Here is an 18,304-nt window from a genome sequence, read left to right on the forward strand (position 1 = left end):
GCCCTCCTTTTCAGGATAGGATATAAAGTCAAGCCATAATATCACATTAATTAGAATTTGATGCTATAGAGATGAGTATTTCAGAAAATATTTCATTCAGAAGCTGATGTTAAGATAAATATTTAAACTTACCTGGTATTAAGTGGTAGTTGACTCTAAGCAATTTTTTTTCACTTTTATAGGAACAGTTTTGGCGTTCAGTTATGTTTCACAACCACCTTGATTATTTAGCTAAAAATGGTTATGAATATGAAGAGAACACTAAAAATCAAGCAATAAAAGAACAACAGGAACTTTTACTGAAAATGCTTGCAGTAAGTCAAATATACTGAAAAAAAATGGAAGTTAAATATTTTTCTAAGTTTGACTCTCTTAAAGGTATGTGAATTAGCACTGAGTTCCACAGCCTAGAATTTTTAAGTTGTATCCAGTGGTGTTTTTCTCCCTTTAAAAAGTTCAGTTTTCCAGTTGACATTGCATTTAAAATATTTAAAACATTACCCTGTATCTAAGATTATAGGCAGTAATGAACTGTTCTGGTGCAACCTCCCTTTTTGCTTTTACCCACTGCACTGTTTTAACAGGTTCTGCAAGTGATTTCGATGCTTAATAATATTTGAGAATCAGGACCTCTAACTCTTGCTTTTATCCTGTACAACAATGTTTCTAGACTTTTAAACCTCCAAGGGTGGGCAATCTTCAGAACTTTCATAAGGATTTTAGATATATCTATTTTTTTTGTCATCCTCTTACTGTGTATATCTATAGCCAGTGATCATATTTGGTGCCTGGGATATTTAAGTACTTTTACTTTTGGAGATAAATTTGGTTTATGGAGAGGAGTGTAATGTAATTTCTTCTCCGCTCAACTTGCACTGGGCTGTAAGCCCCTTGAGGGCAGGGGCCATGCCAGGTACTCAATGGAATCTAATAGACAGTAGACCTCAGTATTTCTTGAGAGAGTAAATGGTCCAGACTTTTCTTTTTTTTTTTTAAAATACATATTTTTATTGATTTCAGAGAGGAAGGGAGAGAGAGAGAAACATCCATGATGAGAGAGAATCACAGACCAGCTGCCTCCTGCATGCCCCACACTTGGGATCGAGCCCGCAACCCGGGCATGTGCCCTTGACTGGGAATCGAACCTGGGACCCTTCAGTCAGCAGGCTGACTGACGCTTTATCCACTGAGCCAAGCTGGCCAGGGCCAGACTTTTCATTTTAAAGTCGAGGGAGAAGAGTTATGAGAGAAAAGTGATATCTAAGACTTCAGAGCTAATTGTAACTAAGGTTTCCAAAACATGGTATTCACTGTTCGCTATGCAACACAGCCTTGAATTTTAGTACTAAAGAAATTCAATTCGTTTATTGTAGAGTAAGTTTTGTTCCTTTTGTAAAAGAACAAAAGTGTCATTTGTGATCTAGGCACTAGTAATCTTTTTACTGTCTCTAACACTTTTAAGGAAACGTTTGATTTGTTTACCATTTAGTTTTATAGGAGCGTTTCCTCTGGAACAGTGTTTCTCAGGAGGATACTAGTAGCTTTGGGGACTGGTCTTTAACATTCTGGTCCCCTGGCAAATGCCTCTTCAACCTAGTTACTCTGAGAATCTTACTACAACAGGTCCTTAAATACCATCATTTCATTCAATGTCAATAAGTTATAACTGATGAGAAAAAAAATCAACTCCCGGCAGGGGCCGCTGACTATGTGGAGTTTGTATGTTCCCCATGTCTGGGGGAGGTATTCTCCAGGTACTCGGGTTTACTCCCACATCCTAAAGATGTGCACGTGAGGTGGATAACGTGTCTACATTGTCCCATAGTGAGTATGGGTGTGTGGGTGAGTGCATCCTGTGATGGAAGGGCATTCTTTCAAGAGTGGATTCCCTCCTTGTGCCCTGAGCTATTGGGATAGGGTCTAGTCACCTGTGACCCTGAACTGGAATGGTGGGTTGGCAAATAATTATCTTACTCTTTTTTTTAAAATTATTTTTTAAAAATATAATTTTATTGATTCAGAGAGGAATTAAGAGGAAGAGAGAAATAAAAACATCAATGATGAGAGAGAATCATTGATCAGCTGCCTCCTGTACGCCCCCCACTGGGAATTGAGCCCGCAACTCGGGCATATGCCCTTGACCAGAATCGAACCTGGGACCCTTCAGTCCGCAGGCCGACGCTCTATCCACCGAGTTAAACTGGCTAGGGCTATCTTACTCACTTTTATTAATCTTTCTTAAATATATGTATAACATACATTTATCTCAATGTTTAATATTAGAACTGTTTTGAGGAGTTTGGTAAAACTTTTATGACCAGAAATAAACAGTAAGAACTCAACTCTTGTTTATATCAATTAGCCTATAGTAAAATTGGTTTGTTATACGTTCTTTTAAAAATATATATATTTTGATTGATTTCAGAGAGAGAAGAGGGAGAGAGAGAAACATCAATGATGAGAATCATTGATAGGCTCCCTACTGCATGCCCCCTACTGGGGATTAAGCCTAAAACCTGGGCATGTGCCCCAACCTGGAATTGAACTGTGACCTCCTGGTTCATAGGTTGATGCTCAACCACTGAACTACACTGGCCGGGCGATTTGTTATACATTATTTAGTTTAAAGTCGCAGTTTCTAGGAACCCATCAGCCATGTTAAATAAGGTCTTACTATACTCCCTTTTATTTCTAAATGCCCCCCTGAGACAGGGTACCACCCTGATTGAGAAGTACTGCTTATAGATAAGTGATACTAGAAAACTTGAGAAGAACTTGCAGGTGAATATCTAAAGTTTCTGTTTAAGGAGTCAGACATGTGACGTCTAAGTAACAAAATAGCCCTTCTACCTTATGAATTCTGAGACCCTTAGTAGTCTTCGAAATATTAATTTTTCTCACATTGTACTTGAGTTGCCTTACTTTGAGTTGTCAAAATTAATGCCAAAAGAAAACTAGTCTTTTTTCTAAGAGATTTTAAGTGAATGCCCTTTGTTTTATATTGTTAAATATAAAAAATAGAGCAAGGTGTAAAGGAAGTTGTTTGCTAATTTGGAGTTTGTGTAATTGTTTCTGGTAGTTTGAGATCATAGACAATCACACTTTAAAACTATTGGGTAAACCTGCTACACCACCAAATTCATTTAGTAGTTTTGTGTGCCAATTCTAGGCAAAATAGTAACAAATAAATCATTTACAATGTATTCCTTCTTTGAATTTGCTACCCTATTTGGCAAGGGTGGGAAACAAATTTAGGAGAACCACATTTGAATTTTAAATGAATCTCTTACTTTCCTTGCAATGAATAGCCTAAAATGATATGCCAATCTAAGCTACTATTGATTATAAAATGCACTATTGTTTTATTCATTTAAACCACTGAGACAGAAAAAAAATGGCTGCCAATTAAACTCTGACCTACCATGAATTGTAACACACTTTCCAATTTCAGAGATGTTAAGATGTGTAAAAATGTGCATTTTAGAATCAGTGAGATACGGTATCTAGAAAGCTCTTTTCTCAGTTTTACTAGTAGTTTCATTCCATTATTTTTACTAGTAAAAAGTTTAACAACATGATTTGATTTTTTGTTGTTTTGTTTTGTTTTCCTTTGGGGCTAGCTTTCCTGTAAACTGGAGCGAGAATTTCGTTGTGTGGAACTTGCTGAACTGATGACTCAAAATGCTGTGAATTTAGCCATTAAATATGCTTCTCGTTCTCGGAGATTAATATTGGCCCAAAGACTTAGTGAATTGGCTGTAGAGAAGGCAGCAGAATTGGCAGCAACCCAGGTGGAAGAGGAGGAAGAGGAAGGAGATTTCAGAAAACAGCTGAGTGCTGGGTAAGAAATATTCAGTTGTTTGAATTTTTTTTTTTTTTTTTACCAATCTGAATATTAACTTGGGCTTTGCATATAGCTCTTTATTGAATAATATTGTCTTTTAGTTACAGTAATACTTCTACAGAGTGGAGCCAGCCAAGGCTCAGAAATCAAGTTGAAGAAGAAGCAGAAGACACTGGGGAAGCTGATGATACAGAAGAAACATCAGAAGTACCTAAGCATGGTAAGACACATTTTCAAGGCAATTTAAAGATAAGAAATATGTGCGGGGTTTTCCCTACTTTACTTAGCTAGGAAAATTGAATACAGTAAATCCCCCTTATCCATGGTTTTGCTTTTTGCAGTTGCAGTTACCCACAGTCAGCTGCGGTCTCAAATATTAAATGGAATATTCCAGAAATATACCGTTCATAAGCTTTAAATTGTGTCATTCATGGAAATATGAAATCTCGCACTGTGTGATCTATCCCACCTGGGATGTGAATTATCCCTTTGTCCATTGTATTTACATTGTATACACTACCCACCCATTAGTCAGTCACTCATTTATTAAATCAACTGTGGTATTGAAGTGCTTGTGTTCATGTAACCCTCGTTTGACTTACTAATGGCCCCAAAGCACAAGAGTGATGCTGGCGATTAAAATATGCTAAAGAGAAGCTATAAAGTTCTTTCTTTAAGTGAAAAGATAGAAGTCCTCAACTTTATAAGGAAAGAAAAAATTGTATGATGCTGAGCTTAGTAAGATCTATGGTAAAAAAGAAAAAGAAATTTGTGCTAGTTTTGCTGTCATACCTCAAAAGTGCAAAAGTTATGGCCATGGTGTGTGGTAAGGGCTTAGTTAAGATGTAGTGGAAGACGTGAACAGAAAATGTTCTGGCTAATGACAGCATGTTGTACTAGAAAGCATTGAGCCTTCAGAAGACTTCAGCAAGGATCCCAAGATGAGTGACCACGTTCACATAACATATTACAGTATGTTGTTATAATTATTTTATTTTATTATTAGTTATTGTTGCTAATCTCTTACTGTGCCTAATTTATAAATTAAACTTTATCAGGTATATACAGGATAAGGCAAAAGTAGGTTTACAGTTGCAAGTATGCAAAACAGTTTATTCTTTTATTATTTGTTAATTATTATATTATTTTTCATACAAAGAACTATAGACCTACTTTTGCCCACCCTGTATGTGCTATTATTGACTTCAGGCATCTACTAAGGGTCTTGGAACGTATCCCTCATAGATAAGGGGAGACTGCTGTACCCATACCTTTTCAAGACATCATGTTGATTGTAGAGGGTGACTTTATATTCCCATTTATATTGTATTATCTAATTATTCCATAGGACAGAACCCATTTTCCAAAAGTGCAAATTCCTCTGATGTACCAGCTGTTAAGTCAGGTAGGAAATATTTGTAATTTTGTAATATCACAAAAATTTTGTAAGTAGTCTAAAGTGATACATCTACTCAAATATACTTTACCCTATAGGGCTTTGTTTTTATGTTTTGTTAGTTTGGTTTTTTTGTTGTTGAAAAGTATCCACCAGATTTGGCTACATAGAGTTTTATTGACTTCTTAGCAAGAACAGATTCTGTAGGGTGGTTAGGAGGGCTGGAAGCCATATTGTATTGGATGTGGGAACATATATGAGCAGTTAAGAAATGGGAATAGCCATGTAGATAGCTCTTGAGAAATTTGGCTGATGTGAGGAGGTGAGACAAAGTGGTGGCTGGAGGGGATGTGGGGTAGAGAGAGTTTGTATTTTGTTTGTTTAAGTTGGGAAACTTGAATGGCCAATAAAGAGGGAAAGGAAGTCTAAGATGGTGTTGCCATTATAGGACAAGTTTCGTGACAAAGCAGGAGGGCGTAAGATTGAAAGCACAAGGAGAGGAATTACTAATCTTAGTTAAAATAAGACACCATTCTTCCGTGGTAACAGGAGAAAAGGATAGATCTGCATGTATTGGGTTGGTATAGTTTCCCATCTAAAAGCTTTTATCTTGTCTTGGAAATAGGAAGGAGGTCATATACAGTTGTTAATAGTTTTAAAGTTACAAAGTACATTTATTTTTATATAATACAGATTAAAATATTTCATTTATTATTATAGAAGTCAGATGTCTTCTGTGTTTTATCACTATTAAGCGAAGGTTTCTTTCTTATGAAAGGTGCAGTTACCTCCAGTAACGCAGGACGAGTAAACCCCTTCAAGGTAAACTCTTTCCAGTAATATTTTCTATTTAAATACATTTCCATACAGAGAAATATTTCAAACCACCTGATGACCCTCCCCAGATTGGAGGCATTAAAGACTATAGCAGATCTTTGTGAAAACAAAGACAAAAGCAGTACAGGTTCACACTTGGGCTATACGGTATATTTTCTACATATCTTCTAAGTACCTATTGTTTTGAAATACTCCCTGCTTTTCTTGGGGATGTGGTATTTGGGAATATGTGGATCAATGTTAATTTGGGTTGTACCAAATGCATTCAGTTCCAAAAATGAAACTACAATATAAACTTAACTGAAATTTTAAGGAAGAATAAATTTATTGGGATTCTTTTACTTCTTTAAACATAAACGCTTATACAAATTTGCTCTTTAGGTATCAGCCAATTCCAAAGAGCCAGCCATTTCAGTGAACTCAGGACGTTCTGCTAATATTTTAGACAATATGAACAAATCATATAAGAAATCTACTGCACTTAATCGAGCTACAAATGATGAAAAGTCTCCAGTAATAAAGCCTCTAGTTCCAAAGCCAAAATCTAAGCAGGTACTGTTTCAACTACCCCTATCTGCAGAAGGCACAGATCTATTTGTCTTACTTTTTATCTGTTTGTTCACTGTTTCAGGAGGCTCCAGTTGTTTATAACTGTTTTTCTTGCCATTTAATCATTTTTTATTTTTCAATTATGGTTGACATACAATATTATATTACTTTCAAGTGTACACTCCAGAAATTAGACATTATATAACTTACTAAGTGAGCATCCCGATAAATCTCGCATCCATCTGACACCATACGTAGCTATTAGAATATTATTGACTATATTCCCTATGCTACACTTTACATCCCCATGACTATTCTGTAAGTACCAATTTGTATTTCTTAATCCCTTCACCTTTTCACCCATCCTCCTAATCCCTCTCTCATCTGGCAACTGCCAAAATGTTCTTTGTATCTGAAAGTATGTTTCTTTTCTGCTTGTTTGTTGATTTTGTTTTTTACTCACTTGTTAATAGATATGTATTTATTGCTATTTTATTGCTCATATTTTTTATCTTTTGTTGTTGTTGTTGTTAATCCTCACCCAAGGATATTTTTCTGTGGGCACCGCAATCTTTGTGGCAGAGTGATGGTCAATTTGCATATTCCCTCTTTATTATATTTTAGAGAGAGTGGAAGGGAGGTGGAGAGACAGAGAGAGAGAAACATGGATGTGAGAGAGACATTGGTTGCCTCCCACACGAGTCCTGACGAGGGTCGGGGAATTGAGCCTGCAACAGAGGTACATGCCCTCGATTGAAATTGAACCCGCAACCCTTCAGACCACAGGCTGATGCTCTATCCACTGAGCCAAACTGGGTAGGGCTATCTTTTTTTTTCTTAAAGAAGACCCTAATATTTCATACTTGTGGCCTGGTGCATGAAATTTGTGCACATTATAAGGGGATTAATTAGAGGAAATATTTTAATATTGCTATTTTCCCTTTCTCTATAATAGAAGTGTCAGAGATGAAAGAAAATTAGTAAAATGTATATGAAAATGTTCCTCTTTTCAGAGTCTGGGGCGCACCACGGGACCCAGAGTCAAGTTCCTGCCCACCCACGTGCGCCTCGAAATCATGCAACACCCAGACCTGGCTGGCCCCACCCCATTGGGCTAGATCCAAACCCGGCCAGTCCCACCCTAGTCAAGCCCCGCTGGATGGGGGGGCACAGCCTGAGGTCCCCCGTAAAGCCCCGACAGGTGGAGGGTGTGGCCTGAGGTCCCCCATTAAGCCCCGTCAGGAGGGGAGCGCAGCCTCAAATCCCCTGTCAATCCCTGCCAGGCAGGGGGCACACGGCCTCAGGTCCCCTGGCCTGGTGCCAGGGTAGGGGGTGAGGCCTGAGGTCCCCTGGCCTGGCATCAGGGCAGGGGGAGTGGCCTGCGGCCCCCTGTCAAGCCCCACAGGGGGGCACACCCTCAGGTCCCTGCTGATTGCTTGTTAAGGCTCGTTACGGGAACTCGGCCTCCACTGTGGGCACAGCCATCTTGTGTTATGGAAACCCCCCCCCCCCCAACCCTGCTGTGGGCACCGCCATATTTTGTGGTGGAGTGATGGTCAATTTGCATATTCCCTCTTATATAGGATAATACTAGTTTGGTGGTGATGAACTTCTTTAGCTTTTTCGTCTGGGAAGCTTTTTATCTGACTTCCAATTCTGAATGATAGCTTTGCTGGGTAGAGTAATTTTGGTTGTAGGTTCTTGGTTTTCCTCACTGTGAATATATCTCAACATTTCCTTCTGGCTTACAAAGTTTCTGTTGAGAAATCAGCTGACAGGTGTATGGGAGCTCCCTTGTAGGTAACACTCTCTTGCTGCTTTTAAGATTTTCTATTTGTCTTTTTTAAATATATTTTATTGATTTTTTACAGAGAGGAAGGGAGAGAGATAGAGAGTCAGAAACATCGATGAGAGAGAAACATCGATCAGCTGCCTTCTGCACATCTCCTACTGGGGATGTGCCCGCAACCAAGGTACATGCCCTTGACCGGAATCGAACCCGGGACCCTTCAGTCCACAGGCCAACGCTCTATCCACTGAGCCAAACCGGTTTCGGCATTCTATTTGTCTTTAACCTTTGGCATTTTAATTATGATGTCTTGGTGAGGGCCTCTTTGGGTTCATCTTGTTTGGGACTGCACTTCCTGGACTTATATATGTCTGTTTCTTTCACCAGCTTAGAGAAATTTTCTGTCATTATTTTTTCAAATAGGTTCTCAGTTTCTTGCTGCCTTCTCATTCCAGCTATTCCATGATATGATTGTTGGTATGCTTGAAGTTGACCCAGAGGTTTCTTGCTCTGTCTTTGTTTTTTTTAAAATTCCTTTTTCTTTTTGCTATTCTGATTGGGTGGTGTTTGCTTCCTTATATTCCAATTCACTACTTTGATTCTCAGCTTCATCTACACTACTGTTGATTCCCTGTAAATTATTCTTAATTTCAGTAAGTATGTCCTTCATTTCTGTGGGGCTTTTTTTATAGTTTTTATGTCCTTTTTCATATTGTTGAAGTTCTCACTAAGTTCCTTGAGCATCCTTATAACCATTTGTTTGAACTCCAGTTTGCTTGCCTCTATTTCATTTAGTTCTTTTGCTGGAAATTTCTGCTCTGTTGTTTAAAATTAATTGCCTAGCAAGGGCAGAGGTTCTCAATTCTGGTTTTGCTTCAGAATCATTTTATTTATATATATATATATATATATAATTAAAAGCGTAATATGCTAATTAGACCAAATGACCTTCCGTCGAAGCCCAGGCTGAGAGAGAAGCCTGGGTCCCGGTTGCCTGTCAGCGGCTGGAAGAAAGCCTGGGTTTCAGGTGTCAGAGGGAAGCTGGTGCCGGCAGCGGGGGGAAGGAAAGCCTACTCTTGCACGAATTTTGTGCATTGGGCCTCTAATATATATATATATATATATATCCAGACCTTGGGGATTCCGGCATCTATCTGTTTTTTTTTAATTTCCCACATTTTAATGACAACTGGTGTAGTACCTGGCTCTACTCCTTTCTTGTTCTGTATTCTGATTTTACTTCCCAGATTTCATTCTATATTTGTTATCAGTAAAATAGCTCCATTATGTATCTTTTCCATCTCATATACTTTTATTCATTTAGAAAACATGGAATTTGAAAATGTGTGTGTGTGTGTGTGTGTGTGTATGCATACTTATTTTTAATTGAGAACTTCAGGACTTACCATGTTGGCATAAGATTTCTAAATATTTTTCCACATTTTCCAAAGCTTGTTTGTAACATATAAAACCATACTAGATTTTGTTGCAGTACTCATTATGTTTACTTTTACAGGCATCTGCAGTATCCTATTTCCAGAAAAGGACTTCCCAAGCTGATAAGACCGAGGAAGTGAAAGAAGAAAATCCTAAAAATTCGTCATCTGAAACCCCAGCTATGTGTCCTCAAAACACTGAAAACCAAAGGTCAGTACATAGAGAAATTTAGTATTCTAAAGATGCAGTCCTCCAATAAAAGGCATACAGAAGCGGCAATACAAAATTATACAGCTCTGTTATTCATTATTATAAATCACACATTGACACTAGTAGTGGACATTCTGAATATTTATTAACTTTAAGAAAGTCACAAATACTGATTTATGTCTATTTACATTGCTTACTAAAGTATGCTTTTATAAGTTGGATGTGTTTTAAATTGTAGAAACATTCTATTAGGACACTACTTTATAGTTAGTTCTTTTTATTTTTATTTTATTTTTAAATTTTATTGATTTTAGAGAGGGAGGGAGGGAGAGAGAGGAAAAAAAAACATTGATTTGTTTTTCCACTTATTTATACATTCATTGGTTGATTCTTGTATGTTATTTGACTGGGGATCAAAATTACAACCTTGGCATATCAGGACGATGCTCTAATCCAGTGGTTCTCAACCTTCCTAATGCCACGACCCTTTAATACAGTTCCTCATATTGTGGTGACCCTCAACCATAAAAATATTTTCGTTGCTATTTCATAACTGTAATTTTGCTACTGTTATGAATCGTCATGTAAATATCTGCTGCCTATAATTAGTTCTTTTTTTAAAAAAATAGATTTTTATTGATTTCAGAGAGAGGAAGAGAGAGCTAGAAATAGCAATGATGAGAGAGAATCATTGATCAGCTGCCTCCTGCACACCCCCTCCTGGGGATCAAGCCTGCAACCCTGGCATGTGCCCTGACTGGGAATTGAACACTGACTTCCTAGTTCAAGGGTTGGCGCTCAGCCAATGAGTCACACCAGTGGGGCAGTTCTTTTAATAGGTAATATAAGTTACATGGAGAAACATGGTTGAAAGGTGTAACAAAGAATAAATCTTTTTCCTATCTACCCACTTCCTCTCTCCACAAATAGTCACTGCAACAAGTTTATTATATAGCCTTCCAGAATTAATCTATGCATGTACAAACACTTATATTGGTCTATTTTTTATTTTTTTTACGTTTTACAGAAATGGTAGCATACACATTGTTCTGTACATTACTGGTTTTCACTTAGCAGCTTTTGCAAGTCATTTCAGATTGCTACACAATATTTTGTTTTATCTTTTTATACTAATTGAATAGATATGTCATAATTTACTTAGTTCTCTATGGGTAGAAAAAGATCTTTTGATAGTATAAATAGTACTGCAATGAATAACTATATGAATGTCATTTCTCACATAGACATATAGCTACAGATTTCTGTATGGTTCAAGTTAATGTGCACCTGTAATTCTGATAGATATTGCCAAGTCGTTCTGCATTGACATTTTATCATTTTATACACCCCAACAATATGGGAGTTCCTGTTTGTACACATCTTGTTTCTCCACCCTTGCAATACATTACCAAATTTCTTTTTTTTTTTTTTTTAAATATATATTTTATTGATTTTTTACAGAGAGGAAGGGAGAGGGATAGAGAGTTAGAAACATCGATGAGAGAGAAACATCGATCAGCTGCCTCCTGCACACTCCCTACTGGGGATGTGCCCGCAACCAAGGTTCATGCCCTTGACCGGAATCGAACCTGGGACCCTTGAGTCCGCAGGCTGACGCTCTATCCACTGAGCCAAACCGGTTAGGGCATTACCAAATTTCTTGATCTCTGTTATGCTAGAATTATTTAAGATGCATTGGTTAAAATGAAGAAGTCATTGTATTTTTACTAATGTGTCCCATTTAATCAGTATCTTAGGTTAACCAGTTTAATTCGAGGGGGAAGCTATGGTTTTTATTTTTCCTATTTTGCTCTGAATTCAGTTTAGATATTAAATAGTGAATATTTTAAGATTCAGTTTTTTTATACTAATAACTGGATATACAGAAAAAAGTACTAAATAAATATTAAACGTTTGCCTTAAACCCTTACTTGTGAACTAAAAGCAATTGTGTCGGATGAAATCTAATAAAATTGACAAGTGTGCTGTGTCCATGTTTTACATGATGATACAAGAAAGGACCCATTCTGGGGTCCAACCCCAGCAGGTCCAGGGATCCCCAAAGGTGTGGACGGAGTTGGCGAAGAAGGAATGACACGGAGACAGCGTTCAGTTGATCAGCAGCCTAGCCAGGATCTCCAGCCAAGTTCTGGCTAGGATCTCCAGCCAAGTTCTGGCTAGGATCTCCAGCCAAGTTCTGTCTAGGATCTCCAACCAAGTTCTGTAGCCAGGTTCTGGTCAGGATCTCCAGCGAAGTTCTGTCTCTAGGTTCTCCAGATTCTCCAGACAAGTTCTGTAGCCAGGTTCTGTTCAGGATCTTTTGCCATGTTCTCCTGCTAGGTTCTGTCTCTAGGTTCTGTGTAGGATCTCCAGCCAAGTCCTGTCTCTAGGTTCTGTCTCCTGTTGTCTTGTTACATCTGTATTTATACCAGTTGATTCCAATCCTATCAATTTCTATTCCAAAGGTTAGGGTGTTTCTTATCTCCATTCCAGGGAGTAAAGATTATGTAGCTTAAGCGTGATTGTTTGTAGTTAAAGTGATTAACTACCCGCCTGGCACTTAGTTAAGGGGTTTTATCTCCTCCCTAACTTCATGGGAAAATCCCTACCTGGGGAAACAACCTTTCTCGGAGAGGTGACCTTGGTTAAAACACATAGCGCTAAGGGGAGCAAACATATTAAGAACAGTATCTATATACGCCAGGTCCCTTGAAACATATGCTGTGCAGACGTTTCTTCTCTGCAGCGACTGTGTCAAGCAGCAAGGATGGACCGGCTCCAGATTAGATGTGAGAGCCAGGATAAGAAGATGGCTAAGGAGCTTGAGGGAAATCCTAAAGATTGCAAATAGCTGGTTTGGAAAATGGAGAAAGAACCTGCCAAGACTATATGGAGTAATTTTACTGGGCCAGAGAGGCCTAAGTGAGATTGGAGACCTTGAGCCTCCAATTAAAAAAGGATTGAAAGTGCAGAATTCATGGTTGCTGCATGAATTACTCACACTTGGAAAGTACAAGTGTGAGTAATCCCTTTCAATGACCTTACAAAGAAATTTTCAGTTCATTATTCCTGCAGTCTCCAGACAGTTTTAAGTAATATGTAATAAGAATATTAACAAGTGTAATTAATTGTGTCTCTCTTACTTTATACAGTGATGCAAAGAGTAGTGTTCGATTACTAACCTGAAAAATCCTAAAGCACTTTAAATTGTGTCTCAAATATAACATTTTTTTACATGATTATGCTCTTGTAGGCCAAAGAGTGGGTTCCAGATGTGGCTGGAAGAAAACAGAAGTAATATTTTGTCTGATAACCCTGACTTTTCAGATGAAGCAGATATAATAAAAGAAGGAATGCTTCGATTTAGAGTATTATCAACTGAAGAAAGGAAGGTAAGGATAATTTGCTGAGGTTGAGATCCTAGTGAATTCACAAGTTTTAAAGATTCTTATAGAAAATACTTTTTTCTGTTTTTGAAAATTGAATATATTTCAACAAACTTTGAATAGAGCGGAATTTAATAACTAAAATGTCAACATGGAACTGACATTTGCATATATAGTAGTTATTACTTATTACTAATGGTTAATTTGGGGGCAGGTATATTGTTTACATCTGTATAAGTTCCTGCATATTATAAGTTAGGGGAATGCCTCAAGAAAAAGTTCATTAGTTATAAATTAAAAGCAAATAAAATTAGTAAGTAAGAATGAAATTAATTCACACTTTTAGAGTAGTACTTTAGGGCAAGCATGTCAAACTCAAAGGCTAACACAGGCCAAATAAACAAGGTTTAAGCTTATGTGGGCCACAAAAAACCAAAAGCTTTAATTTTCATAGAAATGTAGGTTTATTTCATTAGAGACATGCTAAATACAAAGGGCTGAAATAAATGAGTAATTGTTAACATAAAATAATAGAACATTTTAATAAAAATTAATATTTTTTTTCTTGAACATTAACTTACCAGAAACTGAATAACTGCACATATTAATAAGTGTAATGCAAATAAACCTCTTTTGTTCTCTGAAAGCGAAATATTTCCTGTTGTGCACACCAAACAAGTCAGTCCAAGACTAATGATAGGGCAATCAGCTGCTAAAATATTCGCTGCCAGTTTTAGTGGAGAGAAATGGTATGTTTGCGCGTAAGGCGTGTAAAGGAAATGAATACAACACGATTATAGTAATTAGTCATTAGTGAATGTTGTAGTTTGTTATTAATAATTACGTATAACAGGATATTGTAAAAATGAAGTTATGAAATTTTTATTAAAACATTTCTTACATACTGTTATATTGGCTGGGCTGCAAAAATATTCGTTGTGGGTCACATGTGGCCTATGGGCCTTGAGTTTGACATGCTTGCTTTAGGGTCTTGTAAGTAGAATTTTTATAAGTGTTATTTACTTACACTGAGAATACTGCTTTTGGTGTCCTTTTTGAGCCTTTCACATGGAAATTAGAACAGGTTGCTTGTACCTATTGCTCCTCACATAAATTTCTGCATGTGAAGGAAGGCTGGAAGCAGCTTTCTGTTGCAATGGGAAGGAATGTGTGTGGTGTGTCGATTAAATCCTGGGACTTCACTTTCCCAGGGATGGCAATGTGCAGCATGGTCACCTAGGGACATAGATTCTTGCCTTGATAAACTTGGTTTATGAGTAAACATACTGCAAAATGAGGAAGCTAGAAACTGGTCTAACCAACTCAGGCCTTATTTAGGATCTTGTCAGCAACTTTGTGTTTCTCATTTTTTATAGGTGTTTATAAAGGATAAAAAATTCTAAAGAATTAGGTAAAATGGCTTCTGAAAGCAACTTGACAAAAGTTGTAATTGTTTTTGAATACTTAGAATTATAATCAATATTTTTAAGATAAACCTTAAACATTTACATACATCCAGTTTGCTCATGTAAGAAATTCTATAGCTCAAAGGGTCCCTTTTCTACAGTAAATAAGATGGGGAAAATATAAAGTAGGAGGAGGAGGAACTATTACAAATTAAGAGAGATTTAAGAGACAGATGAAATGAGTCATAGGGATAAAGAACAGAGTACTGATTGTCAGGAGGTGGGGCGTTGGTGAGGAGTGGGGGCAACGTGATGGATCCTTGTGGTGACAGAACTGTTCTGTATCTTGAGTGTGGTAGTAAATACATGAACCTACAATAGAAATAAACACACACATCCAAGTAGAAGTAAAAGGGGGTTGCCGGTGTTCATATCCTGGTTGTGATATAGCACTACAGTTTTTCAAGATTCTACCATTAGGGGAAACTGGGAAAATGGTACATGGGATCTTTCTGTATTATTTCCTATAACAGCATGTGGATCTACAATCTCAAAATGAAAAGTTGCATTTTAAAAAGTATTTTGCAATTAATATGGTTAAATACAACCTGAGTTTAGATTGAAACGTTATGGGGGTAGAGTGTAAAATTTTTTAATGTGTTCTGCAATTAAGTAATAAGAAATTTCTTAATGAGAATTCTTAATGATTAGCTTAACAATTCAAGTGCTAATTATGCTACTTTATAAACAGGAATGTTACTTGGGAAAAATAAAAGTATGTTCTTCCTATTTCTTTGTTACTGAGTAAAAATCTTTTCTCCTCCCATATTTTTACAAAGGCATGGACTGCCAAGGCCAAAGGTGGAACTGCAAGTGATGGAACTGAAGCAAAGAAGCGAAAACATGTGGCCGACGAAAGTGAAGAAACTGAACACCAGGAAGAAAAAGCAAAGGAGAATCTCAATTTGCCTAAAAAGCAAAAACCTTTAGATCTTTCTACGAATCAGAAACTGTCAGCTTTTGCATTTAAGCAGGAATAGAGTAAGGAAGTGACCTTTGGAAAGTAATGGATTTTTTTTTTATTTATCTTTGATGAATCTGGACTTTAAAAAAGTCTTTAGGAAACTATATTTTTAAAAGAGTTTAAAGACAGTTGTTTGCCTTTATAAGATAATAGTAATTATACTGGTGGAGGTAGCAAGGGGACGTGTAAAAACTATAATTTCTACAGATTGCTCTGCCCCCCAAATAGAGGGCCATTTAGAAGCTTTGTGGTTGTGGTCACTGACTTGAGGCCACTAGCATGTCCCAGTGTGTTTACCCTCAGAACCACCAAAGGCAAGGTCTTAATACCTGAGCATTGAAATACCTTGTAGGAATTTCCTCTTTTGGTTACCAGGGACTGCTTCCTGTCTATACTGCACCTAGGGGACCATGGTTTTTAATATGGACCCTAAACATGTAAATACTTTTGTAGATGAGATGTTTTCTTTTGTTTGTTTTGGAAATTTTTTCATATGTGGCTTTTGATTATCTGCATAGCCTAGTTTTTAAAAAATAAATAAAACTTTCACATTTTCATATTTAACTTGTTATGGACTTAACATTGTATTTCCATGGGATAGAAATGTTTTTAAAAAATATATTTTATATTTATTGCCATTATTTCCTCCGCCAACCCCATCCTGCTATACATCATACACAGGAAAGCAAAGAATTGAAGGTAGTGTTTTGATAGTCTGCAACCAGCATGATATGCTCCTGGTAAGGTACTCTGGTCATGAGCATCAGTGGTACTTTTCTGAGCAAGTTGGAAGCCTTGGTAAGAGTGTAGTTAAAAAATTAGGGCAAATGTTTAATTTTTTTATTTTAAGAAACAAGATTTAATTATTTCATACTTTTTTTGTTATTATTCTAAGCAGAGCTTAATATAAATACAGCCACTTAATGAGGGCAAGGTACAGGGGTGGGGATGGGTGAATAGTAGTAAAAGAAAATCAGGTGGTTCAAAATTGAGGATAGTTTTAAAGGTTGGAAGGAACAAAATATGTTGAAAATTTAGATATATAGGAGCCAAAGGCTATTCCTTATCTCATGATGATTGAGATTTGGAAGGAATACATTTCTGATTTTTTAATTAGTATCTAGTATTGGGAGACATAGCACAGTGGTTACACAGTTTTCAATGCCAGACTACCCAGGATTGAAAAACCACTGCAACACCTACCAGCTGAATAACCTTGGGTAAATTTTGCCCTTGTCCACTCATCTATAAAATCTTCTATATATATAAAAGACTAATATGCAAAGTGTCCCCTCTGGAGTTCGGCCGGGAGACAAGGAGTTCCATTGCTCACTGTGATGTGTGCTTACCACCAGAGGGCAGCGCAGAACGAAGGAAGGCCGCGGCCAGCAGCTGGCAGCTGGGGAAGGAAGGCCCTGGCCTGCAGCTGGAAGGCCCTGATCGGCCCTGGTCACCGGCCAGGCCTAGGGACCCTACCTGTGCACGAATTTCAGGCACTGGGCCTCTAGTGGGTATAATAATAGTATCTACTTCATAGGATTGGTGTGAGAATTAAACGAGATAAAAGCACTTAGTTCTTAGCACATAGTAATGTTTAATATAAATGTCAGCTGTTACCTTGCTTTGTCATTTGGTTTGATGGTGAGTATGATTTGATTTCAAGATCCTGAAGTAAAGGTTTATTTATAATACTTTGGAAAGCATGTTTGTAGACATATATTTTTTGTTTTTATTTCCTCAACTTGCTTATTGTGCACAGTGTATAATACTTAAGGATATAATCCTTGAGTATTCTATTTCAGATCCATAGGAACCTGATAATACCAAGGATTTGCAAAAGGTTATTTTCATCCCCTACTTTTATTTGGCTGAAGGGAGGTTTTTCTATTGACTTGGTTTGACTTACAAACCAGAACATTGAAACCAAGAAACCATTATCCTGGTGCCTTTGCTGTATAAGATTAAACCTCTTTTAAAAAAAAAAAAAAAGTTTCAGGGAATTGGAGCTTAAGGTAGGAAATGGAAATAATTTATTACCCACCATCATGATTTCAATTTTGCCTATTCTGAGCTTATTATGTACTGTAGAAATTTGTCATAGCTTAATTTTATTTGCCAGTAGCAAAAGCTTATCAAAGAGGAGATTATTTTATAGCTTCACACTCATCAAAGGGGCATTATCTAATTATTCCAGAGAGCAAGTGAGTGAGCGCTGGATTATGCCTGCCAGCTCTGGTAATCTACAGCCTCTCCTATCAGTGCAGCAGCCTGTGGTGAGCCACTGCCACTAACATGGAACAGATCCCTTTAGACAAAAGGATGAGACCCATCCATGTAGAAAGCATCTTAATCAGTGGCTGGTTGTCTTGTGGACTTTTTTGTTTTCCAGCTGCTTTATTATAGAAGGATATAATTATCCCCTGGTT

General features: G+C 37.2%; 1 protein-coding gene across 2 annotated transcripts in view; it reads left to right on the forward strand.

Moving 5' to 3' along the window:
- Positions 1–16,435, forward strand: part of WDHD1 (WD repeat and HMG-box DNA binding protein 1) — a 58,632-nt gene extending 42,197 nt beyond the window's left edge. Inside the window, exons 18-27 of one of the 2 annotated variants that reach the window (XM_070419369.1) lie at positions 183–314; positions 3,621–3,841; positions 3,946–4,064; positions 4,745–4,816; positions 5,193–5,249; positions 6,019–6,062; positions 6,459–6,629; positions 9,932–10,062; positions 13,316–13,454; positions 15,694–16,435. In XM_070419369.1, the coding sequence (XP_070275470.1) occupies positions 183–314; positions 3,621–3,841; positions 3,946–4,064; positions 4,745–4,816; positions 5,193–5,249; positions 6,019–6,062; positions 6,459–6,629; positions 9,932–10,062; positions 13,316–13,454; positions 15,694–15,894 (1,287 nt within the window). In that variant the 3' untranslated portion in view covers positions 15,895–16,435. The remainder of the gene's footprint in view (positions 1–182; positions 315–3,620; positions 3,842–3,945; positions 4,065–4,744; positions 4,817–5,192; positions 5,250–6,018; positions 6,063–6,458; positions 6,630–9,931; positions 10,063–13,315; positions 13,455–15,693) is intronic. The other variant, XM_070419378.1, reaches the window with a different exon arrangement.
- The last annotated feature ends 1,869 nt before the right edge of the window (positions 16,436–18,304 follow it).

This window comes from Myotis yumanensis, unplaced genomic scaffold (genome assembly GCF_028538775.1).
Source record: "Myotis yumanensis isolate MYYU_CA2020_CCGP unplaced genomic scaffold, mMyoYum1.0.hap1 SCAF_1, whole genome shotgun sequence".
Taxonomy (NCBI): Eukaryota; Metazoa; Chordata; class Mammalia; order Chiroptera; family Vespertilionidae; genus Myotis; species Myotis yumanensis.